This window comes from Fistularia commersonii, chromosome 8 (genome assembly GCF_037954325.1).
Source record: "Fistularia commersonii isolate RoL2024-O1a breed Wild chromosome 8, RoL_Fcom_v1.0, whole genome shotgun sequence".
Lineage (NCBI taxonomy): Eukaryota > Metazoa > Chordata > Actinopteri > Syngnathiformes > Fistulariidae > Fistularia > Fistularia commersonii.
In genome coordinates, this window is record NC_141291.1 from 14,799,148 (window position 1) to 14,824,155 (window position 25,008).

Genomic DNA, 25,008 nt, shown 5'->3' on the forward strand with positions numbered 1-25,008 from the left:
ACAGTCTCTCTTTCTGCAGAGACAAGTGGCAGAAATGACCTTTAGTCATTTGTCTGCAGCAGCATACTGAAGGACCAGTCAGTACAGGACTCATTGAGACAGATCAGTGTTGCCTCAGCAGTGATGTGGATGCTGTTGCATTAAATCATGAACTGAAATAGAAGCTTTCCATTGGCTGTTCTTTTCATATCAAATTTTGTCCTCATGGTCACAAGCTTCCAGTAGTGACTGAGAGCTGTTATAAGTGTCTGAAATGTGTTTTCTGCAACAGGGGTGAAGCTCAGGGAACTTGGGGCCTGGACAGATGTTGAGGTCATCCTCTGTTATGCTGACATTGCAAGGCTGAAACGATCCCCAGGAAACCAGTCAAAAGTGAAAGATTGTATGAAAAAATTAATGTTTTTTTTTTTTCCCCACATAAAAAACTAATACTAGACAAGAGTAGATATCCACGTAGTAAGACTGAACAATTATAAGGCTCATACATGTAAGGAACAATCTTTGATTGACTACATTTTCTAAACCAGGTCATTAAAGGACACATAATTATAAAACACATAACACATAATTTCTTTGTCATTCTATCATGGTTTTTTAAATGTAATAGATTATATTCAATGTCTGAGGAAAAACAATGTTCAACAATAATATGTGTGGCCACTGGAACTATAATTATTGTGTGAGAATTAGAAGCCCACAAAAACAACAGCACCCCTGTCATCAATACAAGATTGTCCTTTTGTTTAATTCATCAGCAACATTCATACATTGTGTTCCTCTATTGTTCCTTGTACCTGGCCCTCTAATAAAGGGAAAACAACCATGAGTGTGCAGAATGGGGCTCTCAATTCTCTCTGGCTGGTTGGACATACAAACAGAGCCTCTCTTTCATGTTGAGGTGCCTACGATGTCCCAAAAAAGACCATCAAATCAATATATTCAGTTATTGTCACTCAATAAAGTCTGTTTGACAACAACAAAAAAAAATCATGGTAATTTGTTTTCCCATAATGTCCCAGGCAAGTGTTTGTGTATATATGGTGACATGCTAGGGTTGCAGCAGGTAAATAGAGTCACTCTTTCAAGAACAATGCTTTCAATCCACCCACAATTATAATTACCAAGCAACAATCAAGAAAACCTTGGGGAGTAATTTACACAGCAAACAGTCTCATTTTTGGTGCCTCCAGATTCTGCCCTACTGTTGTGGGAAAGTATCACCTGGATACCTGTGCACCTGTACAGAACACCCACATAAACCTGCACTTCCAGGTGGCCAGCAAAGTTCTAACTGCAGAGCATAGGATGCTGGGTAAACTGTCAGTCTGCTTACAACAAATAGAATAAATTAAAAGATACGTACAATCAAATATATATATATATTCAGACAAAAAAAGAACTGCATCCAAATTCTCAAGGCAACACACACACACACACACACACACACACACACACAAACACACAGCCAAGCGCACACAAAAGAATATGTTTTAATAATGAAAATTGAATGAAAAAAGCTGCAGTCAAATCTATTAGTATTTATGTTGGTTCTTGACATTGATTAAATAGCTCGCACACATTCTTTCTCCAACGCTTTCACCCTATCTATCTATCTATCTATCTATCTATCTATCTATCTATCTATCTATCTATCTATCTATCTATCTATCTATCTATCTATTCTTGGTTTGGAGACGTTTGTTTGGTGATATTTCTAGTGTAATTTCAATATAGTCATAAGCATGATTCTGTTAGCTCTTCCAATGACGGCGCATTGCTCACAGACAATTTTGAGGAAAAAAAAAAACAGTTTGGAACTGATTTTAAAGTACTTGTGATATTTCTTCATAATACTGTGTCATTTTAAAGTAAACAGAAATTAGTTTTGACGATAAATTTCACAGGTCACCCGTTGGTCAGGTCAGGAATCAATGTTCTCCCAGCATGTCCGGGTCATTGTATAGGTGAAGAAATCAATTTTATCAGATAGCCAACCAGTTTATCTGCTTCAACCCTTGTGACGGAAAAGATGGCAAAAAGAAAAAAAGACGATAATTACTGTGCATTCCAGACTGCTTGGACAGAGGAATTTGCATTTGTGGAGAGAGCAGGATCTGCGGTACGTCTAGCATGCAATTATAAAATTGCATCGATGAAACGGTCAAATATAAAGCAGAACTTCGTACAATACCATGCAACACCAGAGGTCGCATTAAAAGTAAGACATATTTAATTTATTATACATTAAAAATACTATATGGCTCTAAATGAAAATATAATTAGAAATATTTGGCTTTTATGGCTCTCCCAGTCAAAAAGGTTCCTGACCCCTGCCTTATTGTCAACTATGTGAACTAGGGAAATGTTTGAGCCTTTGACTTTGGTTTAACTGTTTGATGAATGCATATGTTTGATTATTATAAATATCAAGACTATTTAAGAAGGATACTGTTGCTGTCTGATAGAGTCCTCATATTTCTAATTAATTGTTGATTTTTATACCAATACTGTTAATGCACTCAACTTATTTCAACCTGAAAAAAAATCTAAAAATCATGGAAAATATTTAGCACACCAAATAGAATATATGCTGAAGACCATCCATTACAGGCTTTCAAGCTGGTGAAAGACAAGCACTTGATGATACAACCAAACGAGCACAGACTGCATGCTTTTTGTGCCGGAGCATTTTGTCTCATCCAACTATTTATTAATTTATCTATGGGTTTTAGGGTAAAAAGGCCAGGCTATGTAGATGTTTAACACAAACGTTCGCAGTTTTAATTCCTATTCCTGTCACTGAAATCTACTCAGTGGCCCACATTTCAACAATACACATTATATTATGTGGTTTTACTTTCCAGCTTCTCACATGTGGTCTGTATGAGGGACAGAGTTTGGATGCATGGACATCCTGAGTGTGAATTTACCTCAATTGCAACAAAATATATTTGCCACTGCAATGCTTTTAGGGCCCAAATAGAGTGTTTATGAGAAACGGATGGATTTCCACACAAAAACATCCACTCTTAAAATGAGTCAGACTAAATGCCCGTACGGTAATCAAATAAAAGCCTGCTTTTAGTACTGAAATAAGACAAACATTGTGAAACGCAGTTTGTGGTGCATTACTTGTGAATTTAAAATTGTATACAATGAAGTAGTACAGTGTGGCAGACTGAACTCCAGGGGTTATTTTTCATTTCAAAAAGGGCATTCATTTCCAATTACTGCATGGTTTCTCACATTGTGTTATTTAATGTCAAATTGTCTGTTTCTTAGTGGACTATCATTATTAAAATGAAGAAATATTTATTTACCTACCTCACTAAGGACTCTTAGATAGTAGTACATTTTGATCATTTCACAATAAAGATTTACAAACATTGCGGGTAGCGCTCATTGACAGGATCGGAAGTCAAGGGTAAAAATCTGTCTCCTGACTTTTCTCTAACACTATGGAACCTCAAGCCCTAGAAGTAGAAATAAAACAGGTCAAATTTCTGTTTGTCAGAGTATTGCTGCGGGCATAGCCACATTTAGTGTTTAAAAATGGAGAAAATGACACTTGTGAACCAGCAGTTCTTTTCATTTAAGAAATATGTAATAAAAGGATCCTCCCTCATACAGGGGGCCATGATACTTAGCTGTCAACAACAACAATCCAATTTGAAAGTTGTTTTTTTTTATAACAAATTGATATTTCAACTAGAAAATAGTACCAATTACAACTTGTCTGCAAGTCTCCCTTGTTTTTCATTATTATAGCATTATGAAAAGTACCGTCGCTAAATATATTTTTCTCAGTTTGTATAATTCTTTTTTTTTTCTTTTTTCTTTTTCTCTTGGTTCCACTTTAAATTTCAAAATTCAGGTCAGCACTTCTTACTTTTTAATGGGAACTTCTGGGCTTTGTGATGACTACGAGTAAAAAAGATTTTATTCCCATTTGGGACTATTCATAAAGGACACCCTTCTTCTCATGGAACAGAGAAAGGGCAAGTATTGACTTTTGGTAGTTGTATTTAAAAGGTTGTTCTTTTGTGCGTCATTATTATTATAGTGTCCCTTTATTTTGTAATGTACCATGTGGTTACTTACTATTTGATATCTATAAGATTACCTCTAGTGTGTTTTTTAATATGGGATTTTATGCCCCATATGTTTTTGCCCTCCTTTCTTTTTTAATCTTTTTTTTTAATCTAATTTAAATGTTCTAATTTGACGCTATTGTCCAGATTGTCTCCGAACACAACTTTTTCTCAGTTTTTCTTTTCCCCCCACTAGTTTCGTCATTTGTAAGACGGTTCTGCTCATTTGTGTTTCTGTCAAACAGGATGGTCTGAGTCTTTTGATGGGGTTTTGTTTGTAGACTAAGTCTGTTCCTTCTTAGTATTAAAGAATGATGCCTGCATGCCTTCTGCATTTGGGCCACCAACCTTCATACCCGATGATGCCTTTTTTCTTGTTTTCCCAAATTTTCCATCCTATGCGCTATTAAAAAGTTTCTGTATAAAGTTGTTGCTATCAGTAGCAATTTGCAGACTTTCCACCGGCAGCTGTAATGGAGAACTGCAGTAAATACAGCATGTGTCACTGCTGCAGCAGATGTCTTTCCCCCTATATACAATATCAATTCATTTTTATGCTCTGATGGACTTTTACACTGCGTTCATGTGACCTAAAGAATCTTTAGTCTTTAGTGGCTTTATATTTTTGTCTTTTTTTCTCCCTCACTCTGTCCTTCATTCACCACCAAGGTGATGCGTTTAATGACACATCCGCTCATCTCTCACTGCTGTGGAACCTTTTCACCTTCTTGTGCTAAAACACTGCTTTGCCTTTATATACCCTCCCCTTTACCTTCTCATACCCTTCCTTTATTCTCTTCGCCTGTCATACCATCTCTTACTACCTTTTCTAAATTCCACCTTCCACCAGCTGTTGGTGTCTTCTAATAGCTGTCATGTTGATGTGGACAGACTAGGAACCTTTTGTCTCACACTTTGCAAATGTGGCTCATTAAAGTGGAGGACAGAGCGGCAGAGGGGAAGGTGACAGGATTCTTCATCAAGCTGCGACATTTTCACACATCCTCACTAATCAGTTGCTGACAAGCTGATCCCTAAAATGTCCCTACAAGGTGATTATATACGTTTAATGTCATTAAAAATTACTAGTTGCTTAAGATGTTTCATGGTACATACCGGACAAAAGTTGATATAGTAGTGAGCTCACTTACAGTAATAACTAGGGGGTGCATGGGTAAGACAAAAATGGTATGAGGCTTTACAATCAAACTTGTTCAGCCAGACGCAGTCACACAAACCTTTGCAGAACGGCACACTACACATTGACAGATGTGACAAGAACACAAATAAGTATGAACACATCTGCTGTTACAACAGAGAAAAAAAAAACCAAACAATTGAAAACCATCTTCCTTGCTCTCCATTCTGCCAAATTTAATGGAGGCATTAAAACACCTGGGACAAAAAGGAAGCTCAGACAACTGTAATGGGCACTCCTATTCCTTATACAAATGCTATTCCATGTCCTGAAATATGGTGTTTAGCACCACACTATCCGATGTGCCACATAAACAAGAAGAAATGTTGAGGGACGTGAATGCTTAAAAAAGCCACCTCCAGCTTTCTCGGCCTTAAGTTGCATGAACACCAGCGAAAGTGTCAAACACGAATGAGCAGTCAGTAAGAAAGGGAAAATGCATATAAAGAAAACTTAGGATGGCAGAAGGGAGAAGAGGGTGATTGTTTGTCTTAAACATCTCAGAAAACGATGCAGAAAATTTCCTGAAATAACAATGTAAATGTCCGTCTGGGTCATTGCATCAACTGACTCAGTATTAAAATGACTGCCAAATTATGGTGCCAATATTTTGGGGAAAAAAAAAAAAAATTCTACAGTACAAATAATAGTAATGTGCAACTTTTCCTATCTTAAAATGCATCTAGAACCCCCCCGCACACACCCTTTTATTTCAATTTTATAAACATCATTTTTAGAAAGGGATACTATTCTCCCCTAAGGATCCAGAAAAAAAACACAAGACCAAACAGAGTCCAATAGATTGTAACCATAAAGGCACATAGAAAAACAATATGTTTAGTGTTTGTAAGCTTGACTTACCTACAGGTGTAGAGATGGCCAATTGGAACATGCAGAAAAAGAGAGAAAAATAAATAAATTAGAGTAATATCCATCAAAAACTATCCCATACCTCAACCAGATCAGGAATAATTTAATATTCTACTAGGTTTAGGGAATAGCTACCATGTCTCCAAGTATTCTCATCTATCCATTGAAATACTTTGACAAAAATTGAATTAGTGCAGTCAATCATCACAACAGTAGTCCCTCTCTCTGTCTTTTTAAATGTAAATTTTCCATTAAAATGCAGCTAAAACCTTAACCACTGACCAAAAAACAAACAAACATAAATATATACATATATAGTGTATCAACATTGTATATACATCCGCATTATCGGTGTGTGTGCAGTATATATGTGTGTGTAATATGTTTACAAACATATATATATATATATATATATATAGAAATTAAAAACTAAAAAAACAGCTACATAACACAGGCATAATAAGAATGTAATTAAAAAAATATATGGATTGACTATATGGGATTGAAGTATATCTAAGCAATAAACCCTCCTGGCTGCTTGATCATTCAATGAAAATAGCTTTGTTAGCACCCTTACAGTACATGAAAATCATTTATTCATCAACCTGTGTAAATATATGTGCTATTGAAAGTCACACATTTCACTCCATCTGTCTTGTATTGTCATTTTAGATTTTGGTTATTATGTCAGGTTTGGACAGAACAGAGCATTTACATAAAATGCTGACCAGTGAAACATTTTTCATCACTTTTTGAAATCTTTAGGGAGCTTTTTTGATAAATAATTTGTTGCTGATAAGATGCTGATTAGAAAAATAGAAACATTGAACTCTTTGTGAAGGAATAAAAAACACAACACTTTGATCAGTCTTTGAATATCAGTCAAGTGACAAATTGTATGGTGAATAAACAAGTTCTATCAAAAAAGGATGGGTGTGGTGAACATTGTTAGTTATACGTTTCTTAAACCCTTGGTATGTACAATTACTACAAGCCCTGCAAGGTAAGTGGGACTTGTTGATTTTGCAACATAGCAAATTGATATATATATATATATATATATATATAAAGATCTAAAGGTCCTAATAATTTGGGTATGATTCGGTCAAAATATCTGAGTAGAATTACAAAACCTTACTTTACCACTTATTCCGCATGAAGTTATTAGTTTTTAAAAGCAGAATAAGAAACAAAAGAATTTGTTGGCGTACTAATGAAACATAACCCTTTTTATTCTTAGAAGATTCACATTTTCAATTACATTGCATTTAAATTAAATTACCCTTTTTTCATTTTTTCTAACAGTGTTAATTACAGCCTCTTAATTTTGAGGTTAATTCTACTTGACAAGGTTGTTGAGATCTACATGTTTTTGGTATTGATGATTAACATATTTGTAATGAGTATTCAAAGTGTTAAAATTTACAAATTCTCCTGCAGATGGTGTTTTCCGAAGTGAAAAATAACAATAACAAAAAAAGAAAAAATAAAATAAAATAGAGGGAAGTGATTGAAGGACTCGAATAGAATAGAAAATTCAATCTTTAAGATTATGCGACACCTGGTTGAGTCAAAGGGTCCCCGAGACATCGAATTGTGACCGAGTGTAATGTTGGTAGAGTGGATGCCAATCAAAGTCTGTCATCAATTTGGATAGCTTTTTTTTCAGGTTTTTGTGTTTTCTGCCACCAGATTTTGTGGCCCCCTCCTTGAGCTGCCACCTCATCGTGGTTGAGGGGTTTGTGTTTCCCAGTGATCCTAGGAGCTATGTTGCTGAGCGCTATATGCCCCTGGAAGGGTCACCCAAGGCAAGCAGGTCCCAGGTGAAGGACCAGACAAGGCACGGCTCAGAAGACCCTCAGTTCTCTGATCAAAGTTGTCGTCACATCGTTGGCCTTGCAGCATGTCCTGGACACTCAGGTGAAGAGAGGGGTTTCGCTGTCAACTGATCACCACCTGGTGGTGAGCTGGCTCTGATGAGAGACGATGGCAGTCAGACCTGGCAGACTCAAATGTGAAGGTGTGCTGGGAACGTCTGGTAGAGTCCCCTGGTAGAAGTAGTTCCAACTCCCACCTCCAGTAGAACCACAAACAGATTTCATTGAGGCCATTGGATCCGAATGGGCCATGTTCCGTGGTTCCATTGTCAAAGAGACAGACTGGACCTGAGCCCATTAAGTGGTGAGCACCTGTCGGGGTGGCAAGCCTTGAACCCACCGGTAGACCCCAGAGGTGAGGGATGCCGTCAAATTGAACACTCAGCTTTCACTTGAGTGGTTTGCAGCCGACTGTAAAGCAGCCAGGATTAGGATCAGCACCTCCGAATTGGAGACCATTGTGCTCAACCGGAAACAGGTGGAGGGCCCACTCCAGGTCAGGGAAGAGGTCCTGCCCCAAGTGGAGGAATTCAAGTATCTCGGGGTCTTGTTCATGACAGAGAGCCGGATGGAGCAGGAGATAAGACAGGCTGATCAGTGCAATGTCTACAGGGATGCGGACTTTGTCTTTGTCTGTCTTGGTGAAGAAGGAGCTCACTCAGAAGGCAAAACTCTAAATTTACCGGTTGATCTACATTCCTACCCTCACCTACGGTCAGGAGCTGTGGGTAGTAACTGACAGAACGAGATTGTGGATAAAAGCAGACAAAATCAGTTTTCTCTGTAGGGGGTCTAGACTCTCCCTTAGAGATGGGATGAGAAGTTCAGCCATCCAGGAGGAGCTCAGAGTAGAGTCGCTGCTCCTCCACATAGTCAGATGAGGTGGCTTGGGTATCTGGTCAGGTTGCTTCCCGGGGGAAGTATTCCAGGCATGCCCATCTGGGAGGTCTGGGAGGAGGCCAGGAGGAAGACCGAAGACACACTAGAGAGACTATGTCACAAGGCTGGCCTGGGAACGCCTTGGGATCCCCCCAGAGAGGTGGACCATGTGGGTGGGGAGAGGGAAGTCTGGGCCTCTGCTACGGCTGCTGCCTGTGCAACCCAACTTCTGATAATGGTCAGAATATGGATGGATGGATGGGATTTTGCAACAAGAAAGTAATGTAAAGTCTAACCTAACGGACGTGTTCAAGGATGATGAGTTGTTTGTTTGCAAACCTTTCTTTTATTGAGACAGTTACACCAAAATCCAACAGTGCCGCTCGTCCATACTCGTGCACTCCACGCCCCCTCGCTCTCTCACCAAAACAAATTCACGGACAGAAGGAAATCAAAGAACTGTGAACATTACTTTCAACATTATTACAGGGTCGCTACAATATTTTTATATATTTATTATTGCAATTACTTTTATGGTAACACAAGCATTTTCTAGGAAGGCGACTAACCAGAGCATGGTGTTCTGCACCCTGGGCTCTGATTCGCTGAGCGACTGCAGCATCAATCTCTGCATCTCCTGCACGCAGCATGGAATTCAGCATCTTGGCCCGTCCATTTCACATCAAAGTGAAAACGCGTATCTTTTCAGTGTATACACAGTGCTTATACCAGTATAGAAAGGTTAATAGGAGTGCGGGAAAGGTAAATTAGAATATAGGGAGGGTCAAAAAGCTTTAGAACATTTATAAATTATAAAATAAAAATTTGGTCACTACTTTGCGGATTTTTGTTTATCGCAGCGGGTTCTGGAATATAACCCCAAAAGATAAATGAGGGACTACTGCACACGGCAGTCCATCTGAGATCTTATTTTCTGATACACATTTCACTGATACACGACTACCCACACATGCAGTCAACTGCACACAAGCAACAGCATGTTCCAGCGAACTAACCAGCAAGTTAGCCTTTCACATAATTTCTTCTAAATAAAGGGTAAAACATGAATACTGGAGCTGGATCAGGTAAGAAAACAAAAATTTACCACTTCCACATGCAAAATGAGGAAGACTTTATTTTCACAATGTCACATTCAAAGTGCATTTGTTTGATCTGTCAATCTACTTTCGAACTGTTCATAAAACCTGCGACACAAATTTCCCTCTGAAAAGCAAGATGAGAAGGATGACGTAACAGAACAGTCATTTTTCTGTAAGCTGATTTCAAAAGCTCATTATCGGCTACCAGCATCTACTGTCCCTACTGTCAGGACTATACTGCTGGCCGACTTCATGGAGTCATTAGAGTAAGATAACTACCAAGAATGTAGTGTGCCATGAAGGCTCTTGCAGTTATGCAAGGTGCAGAAGCATATATTGTGTTTAGTATATGGAGTAGATATATACATATATATATAAATTCTGCATTTTTAATGTAGATAGATCATTTTCTCGTTTGACGAGTAGCCCACAAGGCGTAAAAATGTGGGCGCCCCTGTTTTAGTCACTAAACAGCAAGAATTTGAATGTTCTTTCTATGATTGTTTTGAATATGCTGAGACAATCTGATTAGAACACATGGCCATAACGTGAAGAGTTGTTAATAAGAACATCACCATGGTTTCCTGGTCATCTGTCCTGTGACAGTGATGACAGAAGAATATAACAAGCAGCATTTTATATACTGTCACATTCAAGAATGCATACATACTACACATTTAGTAAGGTTACACATGTAGTATTTCCCAAGAATACTATGTCTTTTGGGGGAGAGCTCATGTGTGATTAAGAATTGATTTTCTGGGATATCTCCACTGGCATTTTCTAACCTCAAGACAGGGTAACAAGGAAAATGCTTGGTAGGCTGTGAAGGTTCCACAATGAATAGTTTACATCAGCACTGGTACCTGGAAGGTATTTTCAGTAATTATAAGTCATATGTTGGAGAGGGGCTCACGATCTGCCACTACGAGACAACAATCCATAGTGGTCTGCGAGTGGGTAAATTCATTAATGCTATCCGGAACAAATCAAATACAACACACACCGTGAGCTCTTCAATTTGCTGAAATTATTCAGTAACCACATCATAAATACAAGTATTCCTAGTAAGAGAGAGAGCGAGGGAGAGAGGACATAGTTAAAAAATTAAGTAAAACCAGGGACAGAGAACTCGAACTCACACTTTGAATACAGTCATTAAAATGACACTAAAATGACACAGTCCAGCTATGAAAATGTATTAAAGACGATATGTGGCAAAGGCCAAACTAAACTACTTCCTCATGATATATGTGCATTACACAAAATACTTTGCTGTTAAACTCACAAAGAAAAATCTATCCCTCTCTCTCAGAAATCTCAAGATGTTACATAAGTGAATCCCTGAGAAGAAATTGGACAACTGGCCTCTACAGTCATACAACCCTATTTGACATAAAACTCAGTCCCTTCTGTGACCTTGCCCAGAGACTGCTTATCCCCATCCCATCATATCTATTCGTTAATTATGTATTTTGATATCAGAATGACAACACTGAGATGTCTTTTTGACGCTATCAGCCATTTTCCATTCTTTACAAAATTATGTCCAATATTATTAGGATCTCATAGTATTTGACTTGTTGTGTTCATTTTAGCATTATTGTGTGATTATGCTATATTTCAAACAGCTAATTTTTCACCCTGAATTTTAATCTCACAGTCTAATTAATGCTTATTAACTTAACCTGATCATTAGATTATGGCTGTTCTTCAAGAATCCTGGATCATCCATACTGAGTCTGCTTAGTTCTACTCCCAAAACTGCATAGATTTAGTCAATAATTGGGAAAAACCTTAATCAAGATAATATACCATGTTTTGCTTCCTAGCTATAGGAGAGCGAAACATGATGAATTAACCAAAAGGTTGTTATAAAATATGAATCTTATAATATGTTTATGTTTAGTAATCTAGATGAATATGTCTTCATGGTCTCTCCACAAACATTGCATATTGACAGTCCATATAGATTCAGGATTTTTGATGTATGGGCTCAATGCAATGCAGATTCTCTCAAACAGCTTATATCCAGCATTTTAAACAGGTCTTAAATCTGCATCTGCATGCTCCATTTCACATTGCAAACACCACCAGAGAAATAATTCAGTGTCATTCATCCTGCCACGAGGGCGATCAGCATTGAATCTATAAGTACTGTTCTTAAAAGCAAAGTTAGGTTTTGAAGCAAACTATGTCTAATTGTGTGTGCGTGTGTACATGTGTGTTTCGTTAACCAAAAATATAATTGGGAGAAGAAGAGCGACTGTGCTGAACACAAAGTTTGAAGAGAAGTGAAATGTCCAATCTCGTTTTCTTTCTGTCATTCCCTTCTCTCTGCCCTTGGCAGAAGAATCAGAGTTTGACAGATAACAGATTGATGGAAAGTAGGAGAGGAGGGGATAGAGAGATGAGCAGAGGGCTGAGGGCTGGCCTCATATTCCCAACACTGTATCCGTTTTGCCTCAAACTTTTTTTAAACTGCTGACACGTAGTGGACATCCTCTTTTTTTGCCCTCTGTCCACATCCATCCATCTATCCACCCACCCATCTACCAGTCTACACATGCATCCACTTATCCATCCATGTGGTCAGCAGGAAATCTTTGTGGCTATCAGGTTTTGGACTGTACATAAAGGGAGATGGACTAAATATGAACTCTGGAAAAAAATATAAGGGACAAAGAATTGTACTCTGAGACAGAAGAGATGAATCTTCAGTGACATTTAGTGTGTCGCGAGGCGAGTCGATGGAAAGCATTCTGGATCAGAGACTGCACAGACGCACAAACACAAGCAAACACACACACGCAGAACATATGTTAACTACACACTCATATTATAGATATGTCTCTCCTGGGTACCAGATGAGCCTAACAATTCAGTGTGAGATGAGCAAGGAGTTGGTGGGCAGGTACAGATGGACAAGTAGGGGCCAGGCAGAGTCACAAGCAGGCAGATGGCTTTATATGCATCCCAAGAATGAGCCTGACCAGCAAAGCACGCATGAGACATATAGAAATCATTATGTGCGTGGAGTTGACACTTGAAGTTGTCAACTTTAAATGTGATAGAAAGTGGTTTCTTGCAAGTCCAGTTCCCTCTGCAAAGCACTTAGATATACAAATACCTGGATGACTAAGAATATTCAGACACATATAAATTGCTTCAGAAAAACAAGACCACTGTGAAATGAGTTATTCCAGAAAATAGCTTTCTGCTATAAACCATCAACATTGTTTCCAGGGTAAAACAAGCAAAGAAGATAAGAGAAATACTGCACTCAGGAATAAAGACAATCCTTAGTCTCAGAATGAAACAAATTGCATTCTGATATTTTAAAACTCTGACACGGTCCTTTAATATACCTCTCTGCATAATTTCGCTTTTGCTTTTTTTTCTTATCCCAATCATGCATAGGTTTCATTTCTCAATAACCCAGAGAGAAAAATGCTGTACCTGGTTCTTAATAATGTCTTAATCCAATACAGGCAAATTAAAAACAAAAAATGGTAAAATTAGGATAAACCTTATTGTGGCACGGCCCCAGGGGTGGATGAGATCACCCCTAAGTTCCTTCTGATTAATGATAATATAAATTAAACATAATGATAATAATAATAAAAATGACAATAATAATTATCATTACGTGTCCAAGTCTCCAACTACAATGACGACAACAACAATGATAATAATAATAATTATTGTTGTTGTTGTTGTAATGAGCATTATCATTATCATCGTCATTATTATTAAAAATAAAAAAAATAATTACTTAAAAGTTGTGTCGCTCTAAACTCATGTCCCTTGAGTAAGAAGGCTGGCAAAGAGAAACTTGCTGGATGCATAGTTTTGCATGACTATGCAAAACTCTTTGGGACTGTTACAATTAACTGTCTAAATCGCTGTGCCAAGCTTGGACACAGAACAGAACAGCACAAATGTGACACCATTATTCAACCAAAAAAGCCAGTAAAGACTGACAATTAGACTGCAGATACCACACTGTCCCTATTCTTTAGATCAACTTTAAAACACCACATCAAGAGTGATCTTTCTTCTTTCTTTCTTTCTTTCTTTCTTTCTTTCTTTCTTTCTTTCTTTCTTTCTTTCTTTCACTAATGGCATTTGGATTTGAAAATGGTGGGATAACTGAAATTTGTGAGAGTGGAGTGAATGTTATTTTTCACAAAAATTAGATGGTGTTTTGCCATGTAAATTACAGAATCAGACAAAAAGTTGAAAAATGGATATGCCACTTAGGGAGGAAGAAATCCTTAATGGTAAAACTATGCTAGTAAAACTGTTACAATGCTCCAGGCTGTAACCACTCTGTTGCCCTTTTTGGATCTGCAATCACTATCCTCCTCTCAGTCAGTGCACACTCATACAATTATCAATCCGCAGCGTGCCTGACTTGCAGCTTTTATTTGGAAGCTGCAGACCGGCAGCTGCTGAAGGCCTCACCTCTGTTAGGGAGCGACATTCAGGTAAAAGCTTCCCAGCAGCATGAACATGGCTCCAACTGATAAATTTGACAGTTGAGTTCGGTAACAAGAGAACCTTGAGTCACTGTCTATTTATTAATTATTTTTTACTCGATAGAAAAAGGAAAAAAAAATGGCACACACACACAGGGAGATACCAATAACGTACACACATTTCGTTTCACACCATTCCAACACACACAAAGACCCCCACACATAGAAGCTCTCCCTTGGTGTACACGTGCACAACCAACTCACACACACACACACACCTTACCCCTCCCCCCCTCCCCACCCCACACTCACACACACACACACACTCACACACAGAAGCACAGGCGCCTGTTTAGCAGTCAGTCTAAACTGTGCTGGGAGTCTCTTACTTTCCATATGACCTTTTGTCACTTTTCTGGTGACATTTTAAATATGCTCTCGCTCACCTTTGTCAGCAGCCTTGTCTGCTGGGTGATAAACAAAGCAGAGCTGCTGAGAGAAATACAAAGAGTGAGCATAAGAAAGACAGAAGCCAAAGAAACTAAAATAGATGCGTTAAACTGACAGTCGAGGGTTGTGACCAAGACTGACCAAAGATAAAGACTGATAGAAAGGTGGGGCACGCGACAGAGTGGGCTGAGGGTTTGTGTGAGACACAGACAGAGACAGTAATGGTGAAGTTACTGCTGGAAGAGTACTTTTATATGAGCCTTAAATACAAAAGGACAGCTAAGAATGGTATAAATAGCGAGGACTGTGAAAAAGTAAAAAATAAGACAAACAGAAAAAGGCAAGCAGGGATTTTAATGTGCTCTAGCCAAGTGTGGAAATCCAGAAAAGGGCAAGGGTTGAAAGCAACTAAAGAGTGAGGGAAATAAGAGAGCGAGCTTTGGGATGTGTTTGGAAATTCCAGCCTTCTTTGGTGGAAATGTCACCGCTATGTAAGGGGACATTTCGGAACTATCTGAGCATCATTCATCTCCAGCCAGAGGGTCCAGTAATATGAAGAATCTACGTGTTAATAGGAACCTCTATATTGCATTAATAATATACATTAGCACCAGCAGCAGCCAGTGACATAAAAGACATGTCAAGTCTTTTCAATGCTTGCATGCCTGAAAGATCACCATGTTGACAGCAAAGCAGATAGGAACCACTGGGTCTTGACATCCAGCCATTAAGACTTAACCTGCTGAATTGTAGTGTAGCAAGTTCTGCACATTGAGGCAGCACAACATGTAAAAACGTTGGATCTATCAAGAGATTAAGACAGTCACGTGTAGAAACTACATTAGATGTATATCATGATCAAACCATATTCATCAAAAAGGATGTAGATGTAGAGGCCTAATTTTGGGAATCTTTGAGATCCTGGGTAAGATTTCTACTTTGCTCATTAAAAACATCTAGAAGAGTCGTCTCTACTCTTTCTCTGTTGATAGGCTGGCATTTTGATAAAATCTCCAAAAGAACACTGAACACGATGGGGAGAGATGTTTTTGACTTCTTTATCACTGGAGTTAAAGTGTGTCTCAAACGTATCATGGCGAGACTGCCTATTCATAGGGTCAACTTTAATGCCATTATTCCGTGAAAATCTCTCGTGCCCTACTGAAAAGTTAATCCTTTGGGGTTGAAGTGATATTCTCCTACATTCTGAAGCCGTATTATGGATCACTTAAAAAAAAACACCCATCTCTTTACTGAAAAATGATTAAATTCTCTATTTTGCTCCACTAATAAGATCAAACTGAATATTTTTAAATATACTTTTTAATTGGTCACATTGTACATGTGTGTTCCATATTCACTTCCACTTTTTATCATTGATAATATTGTTATTAATATTGTTATTAACAATATTACCATTTAACAATATCAACAAAGCTATTTGTTACCATTTAAAACATCACCACTTCTCTTATATTCTAGTCCTTTTTGACAGTAAGTAACATTAAAAGCAGGATCAAATGAACAAACTGAACACACTTTTTAGGAGCCTTTTAAACCTTGTAAACTACAAAAGGTGCTGTTTTATGTGAGATTCCGTGATGGCTTTAGGCTATTCCAGGATGCATAACATGCAGTCACAGATATTTGTATTTTTAACCAAATATATCAGAAATTATGATAGTTTGTCAGTGTTTTAATTAATTAATACTTCAATGCAATATTAAAAATATGACTGTTACAACAAGATGTCAATTAAACTTCAATTGACTCTGCCGGACTTATAAAATCCCAATTTCGTCAGGGCCATAGAAGAACTTGAGAAAAATTTGGGGTATCAGCCCATAAAAGCATATCAAAATAGAAGAACTTTTGAATTACAGTTTTTTGGTTTTGGTAATCAACTTATTTTGAGTCAGAACATACACTGGCCGATTTGATTTGACCGATACCTTATTTTTGCCTTTTAACCAGTAAAAGCACCTTGGAGATGGACTTCCTTGTATCAAAAAAGGAACTCATACAAACTATGGCCTTGGAAAGTTACTACGTTTCACATTCATCTTTTTGTCCCTTGTGCCACAATGCTAAATAACATAAATCCAAAACACAAACATAAAATTGAATGAAACATATGAATGAAACATATCAAAAATGGAAACGACATAGACAAAACCAATGTCTGAAATCCCACATATGCACTTGGGCAAGAAAATAAAAACACAAAATAAAATAAAGCTCTGCTATTTAAACAGTTACTGAGTTTGATTATCAATAGCATTATAAAGCCTGGCTTTATTTACCCTTTTGCAGCAATCAAGCAATGAAGAACTTCTTCTGTTATCATGGAAGACAGATAAACACAACTCACATTAGTCCATATTTTGACTAAGTTGTATAATTGCTCAAATGTCCACACATGCACACGCAGACACACACGCGCACACACACACACACACACACACACACACACACACAAACACACGATCAATCAAGGCAAAGTTTTGCACACTCTCATGTGTACACACATCTGTAGCTAATAAAGACCTCAGGCAGCCCAGAGGGGGAGCCAGTAATGAGGGAAAGAGCAAGGGGACAGATGTTTGGAGTGTGTGAAGCATGGAAAGTTAGTTCTTACTTCTGAAGCTGCAAAGACCACATGGGGAAAAAGGCATGTCATGAACAGTGAAGCTCTGAAGGAAATGTCAAATCACCAGCGTTTGAAGCTGGAGATGTATGCATAGCTATGAGTATAAATGAGAATGTGTGTATGTCTGATAAAGACATAGTTAAACAGATATAAAATCTAGCAGTTCAAGCACAACCGTATGCACAACTATGTGTGTTTGTTTGGTCGCGTAAGTGTATTTGCATGCGATTTAGGATCACAGTGCACGCTTGAGTTTGTAAGTGGGTGATCCGAGGGCATGATTTGATCAAAGGCACTTTGATCACATGAAAACTCGGTCCAGTATGAGTACTGTATGAGTTTTCTTCATGGATGGACACACAAGCATGCGCGCGCACACACATACACACACACACACACACACACACACACACAAAGTAAGGCGACTGGATAATGGTAGTGCAATAACTTTGGAGGCCCCATGTAATGGCATCTAAATTTAATCCCCTGACAGCTCAAAACTTGAGTGGAGAAAATCAATCAATGCAAATGCAGGCTCAAATTGCCACAGTCAAATGTTAAATGACTGACAAAATGACATTGCACTGTGCACAAGGGCAGTGTTGTTCTTTTGTGCCACTACCACTTCTGTAAATTGCCATTCAAGTTCAGAAATTACTTTATATGTCTTGTGAAAAAGAGCAATTTCTGCGTGTCCTCTGTGAAAATCTGTCAATGATGTCCGTGGTTTCCATAAAATTTGCGACCTTATGTTAGTGTTTCTTTTTTCTTCTTCAAAAATACATTTTTCTTTGACAACTTTGCAATGTTAATTAATATTTTTTCTGGTTTTACACACAGTGTCCATACAGGTGAACTCTTCACCTTGGCACCTCTTTCCTCCCCAATATTATTCATTTATTCATATATATTTATTCATACTTGTCCACCATCACGTTTATATGGCTTTGCCACAACATCTGTTTTCGGCTTTATCGCTTTCCCTCATTCTTTTTTCTACTTGCCTTGTAGAAACAAAGTGATTTCCCATTTCCTGTTTAGAGAGTCACTATTACTCAAATAACATCACCTTGTGTCTAGAGTGCCTTCTTCCACTTTAGTCTCAGTTGTTTTTTTTTTCTTTTTTTTCCTTAATCTTGTAAGATGTATTGACATTTCCTGTAACTGTCTTACCTCTGAAGGTGACAGCATGTTGGTCTACATCGCATTCAATGCTGTGATCGGAAAGTTAAAAACAGCCTCTGTGATCTGTCAGTTGGTAGAAAATAACAATAATCAAAAGCAAAATTGTTGTCACCACTGATATTATGCCTGTTGTCATTTTAAGGTGACAAATTTACATTACAAGGGCGAAAATTAGATGTACTACACAGACACTGATATTAAATTTAAAAAAAAAAAAAACACGTATCGGTTTTATAAATTTGGAAAAAATATCCAAATTTACAACACCAAATATCTAGGTTTTGTAATGTGTACGTGTCGATTGTACAAAATTGTGCATGGACTTCCATGTGACGTGGGCAGGGCTGAATAGGATATTACACCACAAAAACATAATATGGAGATGGATATGCCCAGAGCATTCCATTTGGATTTTCACAGATATTCTCTGTTGAATTAGAAAAGGGAGGTATTGCATCTTATTGTAATTCATAAATATCATTAATAAATACAGCAATCTGACATTTTGATGGCATGACTATCTTGGCGTATTGAATAATATCTGTGAAGCCCATTTATGTGTAAGGGTGGTACTTTTTCACAATACTGCAGGGACATTTTAACACTGGCCCTCTGTTTTATGCTTCCTGGTTTCTGTAAAACAATACCATCCACAATATGGGCAAGTGGGAAGATGTATGAAAAAAACTCATGATAGATGGTTCATCATGTTTTACAGGAAACTAAGAATTTGATAAGGATCAGTGAGTCGCATGAAAGACTAGAAAGACTATTAGGATCAGGACACTTGCAGTTCTTGTCCTTGTGTCCTAGGATTGCCTGTGTACAGCAACTGCCAAAATGATTTGAACTGCTGAGGGTTATAAATATAAATGAACACAGCCCTACTTAGTGACAGCAGGTGATGAGCTTCTCTTCTTCAAATTGTACTTGAGCAATTTCACACAAGAGTTGACTGCCAGTGACTAGGTATTCTAATAAAACGTCCGTCAACATCAAAAATGTTCTGTTCTGTCAATATGTCAACGTGGTATCTTTAAGAGTTACTGCTTTCAACACACATGTACATAAATACACACTCACACACTTAATTTTAATGTAGAAGCATACTCCGTAGAAGAGATGCAGCTCCCGTGTTCATGTGGAGCTCACTCTCATTTAAGACAAGTATCTTGGGTCCCGCATGTTCTCGTCGGCAAGGTGCCATCTTTGGTGTATTTTTCAAATGTTATTTTCTACAGACATTATGTGGTTTTCTCATTTTTGTGTACAATAATTTGTGGCTACTTAAAGGCCCTTTAAATGCTTCATCTTGAAAACTGAAAGGCACATGTGAATGCAAATAACGATAAACATTAACAGAGAATATCTTATGCTGAATTGTATACAGTGCCAGTGAATATTATGGAAGTTCTCTACTGGGGGTTGGGGGGGGCATAGATTACCTGGATTTTCTCTCTGTCTCATAATTTACAAGACTGTCAACAACATCAACATCTTGTAATCTGACTCTCAATTAATGAAAAAAGAAAACATTCAGCCCTCACATGCCGAATCTAATTTTTAATGAAACACGCTTTTGTATGTGCTCTACATATCAATGCATTTATGAAGAGGCAAAATAAATTATAAATGCCTGCTAATCAATGGAGGTCTTTAACCTCTGCTGCTTCCCTCGACTGTATTACAGACAAATGGCTGTTCTCTGGAAGGCGTGACTGTGACATGAGAGATGTGAGAGGGCGACAGAGAGAGAGAGGGAGAGAGGGAGAGAGAGAGAGAGAGAGAGAGAGAGAGAGAGAGAGAGAGAGAGAGAGATTTTGTTAGTGTAATCTTTGCATTTTGAGGAAGATTTTTTTTCAAAATGAAGGAAAAATGGCAAGGAGGGTCTTGAAATACAGTATCAACACATAGATTGAGAGGAGTGTTTTATATATTCTGAATGTGGGGATTAAATGCAGGATGCATCATATCTCACTTTTCAGATTGAACAAAAACATAATGGGAACATATTTTCATATATATTCCAAATAAGTAATGCTCAAAATAATCTTTATTAATTCTTATTTGCATATTCAACTCAGGAATATTCGTGACAGGTTTGTGTCAGATATCAACAGCATTCTACTTCTATTTTTGAGGCACCAATGTCTGAGCCACTGAATTCCTTTTTTACCATCAATGAGTTTGAAAAAGAGCAAAACTACAAATATTTGGCAAATGTCCAAACTGGAAAACAAATCTGAGGTTGAAGGCGTGGGTTGAAGGTTAAAACCGTATTTCGAGACATAGGTTAAAGACATGCTCTGCTTGTCTTGCTGCAGCAAGGCTGCAACAGAATGATCTCATCTACATTTTTCCACAGAGTACAGAAAAGTAGTCCTGTTGTATTATTTAATGGTCATATACCAGCTAATATTGGGAAACAAAATGCTGTCTGAATTGGCCCTTTGTTGTCATGAGTAAACCTGGATCAGCGTCAAGCTGAACATAAAATCTATTGTAAAAAAGAGGGAACAAATACAGCTCTGCAAGACAAAGATGCTGAGTATATAGTCATTCTCTTTCATTTGTCTTTACAAAAAAAAAAACAAAGTTAAAAATGTTTAGATAAATATGCAGATTCACATATTGTTTCATAGAATATAATGTGGATTTAATTTTTTTTTCAAGGCTTCTCCTCTTCCTCAGCAGCATATAAAGTGCAGCAGTGAACTTTTTGGGAAACATAAGAAATGCAGTTATGCAGTTCAGTAGACCTTCACATTAAAATGGTTCATCAGAAAACTTTTCCTGTTTACAAACCTTCAAAAGAGAAAGAAATAAATAGTTGAAAACTCTCATGGTTTCTGATCGCCATTGAAAGATCGCACAACTTTTCTGTAATGTACACCAAACCATAATAAGTGATGAATAGGAAGTGGACTGAAAACCAAAACAAAAATATTAATCCGATTATTTCAAGTCACCCACAAGTTGACTGCTGCAACATTGATCACATGCATATTTGTCCTATGATACTGCACATGACCTCAATCTACGAAGTTTAGTGCATCAGAAATAACTAACCAAAATCCACCAATTACTAAAAGAGTTATTTATTATCAGGCAAAGTTACTGGTGACATCACAATTCTTTCACACTAAAGACTGACTTCTCCTCAATATTACTGTCACCGGGTTGCATTTACTTCATGGACAAGAAAATCTAAATATCCAAGGAGCTATGTTGCCAGAAATAAATAAATACATCAAGCTTTTCAACTTTGAAACACATTGATTGACAACACAAAAAAAGGGGCCAGAAAGTTAAAGCATCAAACTATACATTTAATTTGTAACACATCAGTTTGTGAACATAGAGTTCCATTATGAATAATATATATATAAAACAAAACAAAGTCATTATAACTGCCACATATTTTTCATCAATCTTTTGCCATGATGATTTCTCCTTTATTCATGTGACTTCTAATTGCAGTAGGACATAGAGGAGGCAGGACTGAATAAGAAAGACATTTTAGACTTTCACCTTGGTTAATTATAATTGAGGTCATCTGCTGTGACAGCTGTATAGCCTTGTGTGTGCATATAGTTTATGCGAGCAATAATATAAAGCAATTAATGTTTGCAGGGTTTGCAAAGAAAGACTTTCTGTGAAAACAAATGGAAACTATTAGTGTTCATTACAGAATGCGGAGCAGAAGAAAACAAGAGAAGCAAAAGGGTACACTTTTGTCTCTATCTTTTTTCTTCTTTCATTTATCAGAAATGGTAATTGCTCAGCCAGTGCTTTCAATATCGGTGAAAAGGCTACCCTGGCATTCATATTATCTATCAATCAACAAAACAAGGACCAATTGACATGACCAACTCAGGCCCTCACCATGTGCATGTGTTGTCAAAGGAAGGTTATCCTATCAGTTAGAAAGTAAAGTACTCAGTTTTCAATTGATACATTTGGCACTCCATATTTTTCTGTTACAATGAGTTTTTGACAGCTTTGCAAAGAGGCTGTTCCTTTAATAGTGTATAAATAATCATTTAAAAGGTTGTAAAGCTGTATGAGAACTTAAAGGATATAATTTTCAGCTTGGCCTTGAATCTGATCTGATATTAATGGATCAAAAGGCTGATTTAAGTCTGGGAAAATGGGCAATTATTTTCTTACTATCTGCCAGTAATTTGCTGCATCCTCTGTGTGTATATATACTCAACTTGTGCACAACTTTTCCCATGGTGCAGTGCTATAAATATAACATCTTCTTATCAGTTTGCATCACTATTTGCATGGCTTTCTGCCCAAATGTGCTAAATGAATGGGTCAGCTGTGCTGGTGCAGGACGCTCCACCCTCTGCAATCCAAGTAACTGAAGCCAGTCAAGTGTTACTTCACTGAAGAAATCCAAGAGACACAAAAAACATTCGCAAAAAAAGATGACACTATTCTAACTCCCAAGTGTATATTTATTTTTCTCCATTCACTTTTTTTTCCTGGAGAGTAAGTTACACTGATCTCTGAATCTGTTTGGTTTTCTTATATCATCCTGTTGTCTGTTTTTGCACTCACTTCATTCTATTTCCTGATCCTCTCAATCTGGTTGTTCAGTCCACGTCTTTTTTTCTTATCTTTTAGTTAGCATACCACCAGGGGTATCATCGAAGAACATTAGTTTCATAACTCTGGCAGCGAAACTGTTTGTTTGAAAGCACAAATACAATACAAAAAAAGTCATTATTGTCTGTCAGATTTAAAAACTGTGTGGTATTGCAGCTGTTGTGATTTCAGCCTCCTGAGCGAATGTGCCAGGAGTCCAGTCCCATTAATATGTAGATCCATTGCAGTTCATTCATTGAGATGAGTAAGAAACAGAAAACAAAACAAACAAACAAAAAAAAACATGCCAATTGAACCATTAAATTGGAACTGCTATATTTTGTTTGTCATCAGCACTGAGGAAGTACAAGAGTGCACACAATAGTTTGTCAACAAGGATGGAGAGGGAAAATGAATAAACCTTTCTATCTCAAAAAAGAAGAAAAATAGAGAAGAGGTATTATTATGAAAATTTCAAGATAACACTGCTATCATCACTGCAATTGTTAAAAAAAAAACCTCCTCCCATCCAAACCAAAAACTATTCACTCTGCTCCCTGCTGGAAGGAGGTGCAGGATCCTCCACCCACAAAGCACAGTTGTCAGTGTGCTGAACTCTAGACAGTGGGACCTCACACACACACACACACACACACACACACACACACACACACACACATACACACACACACGTTACAGACACAGACAGACAGACAGACACGTAAACAATACTGTCAAAAATTAATTATTGAAAAAAAAAACACTTTACATTCATTTAAATACTGCATATTGTTATTACATGTTGAATATATATAGAGAGCTACATATCCAAATCTATATCTATCTATATATATATTGATTTGTCAGTGATAATACATTGGCTCTATCTATAAAATTCCTCTATTTTTTATAGATTTGTAGATCCATTTTTTATGTGTAGTCTTTGCTCTTGGCGATAACAACAGGGGGGATTTTTTCTCATGCTATTAAAATATCTAAACAAAGCTCAGTTTCATATAGTTGTACTTTCTCAAAGCAGACATTGTGGAGACAAAATCTGACTTTCTCTATGTCTGCCTGAGGTTTAGTAAATGTAAAGGCATACTAAAACAGAACACAATAGATAGAATCACCTTGCCTGTGTCAGTTCTGTAAAAAGAGATAGCAAACTGCCTCAAGGGGAACTATTCTCTCCCTAATTGGTTAGGACTTGTATTTGGGGGACTGTTATTTGGCCTCAGAATCTCTGCAGTCCATTTCCTTGGAATTTCCAAAAATAAAGGTTCATAATGGTCCAACGGTGTTGCAGAGACATCAAGAGAAGAGTAAAATGGCCCATCCTGCCACAAGTTAAACAAGCAGAGGAGATCACCTGTGAGGTAAAAAATAGACCCTCTTATCTGGTGGCGGTGGTTTGAAATGGTCCGTGGCATAGGCCATGCACTTAATGGTCCCAGTACTATCGGTAACATTGTTTGGAAATATAGCATCCAGAGAAAAGTTTTCCTCCAGTTTGGCTTATTTACATGGGGCAAAAAATAATAGTATAATACTCAGCAATGCAATTATAACTGAGAAAGCCATGTTTAAACAACATTTTAAGAGCTGAGAAATAACGTCTTGTTATTCCC

General features: G+C 37.5%; 1 protein-coding gene across 3 annotated transcripts in view; it reads right to left on the reverse strand.

The window, feature by feature from the left end:
• Window positions 1-25,008, reverse strand: part of cntnap2a (contactin associated protein 2a) — a 325,051-nt gene that overhangs the window by 243,260 nt on the left and 56,783 nt on the right. Inside the window, exon 2 of one of the 3 annotated variants that reach the window (XM_086151350.1) lies at window positions 14,943-14,988. The exons of the other annotated variants lie outside the window; for them this stretch is intronic. Coding sequence (XP_086007476.1) covers window positions 14,943-14,988 — 46 coding nt within the window. The remainder of the gene's footprint in view (window positions 1-14,942; window positions 14,989-25,008) is intronic. 3 annotated transcript variants of the gene reach the window in all.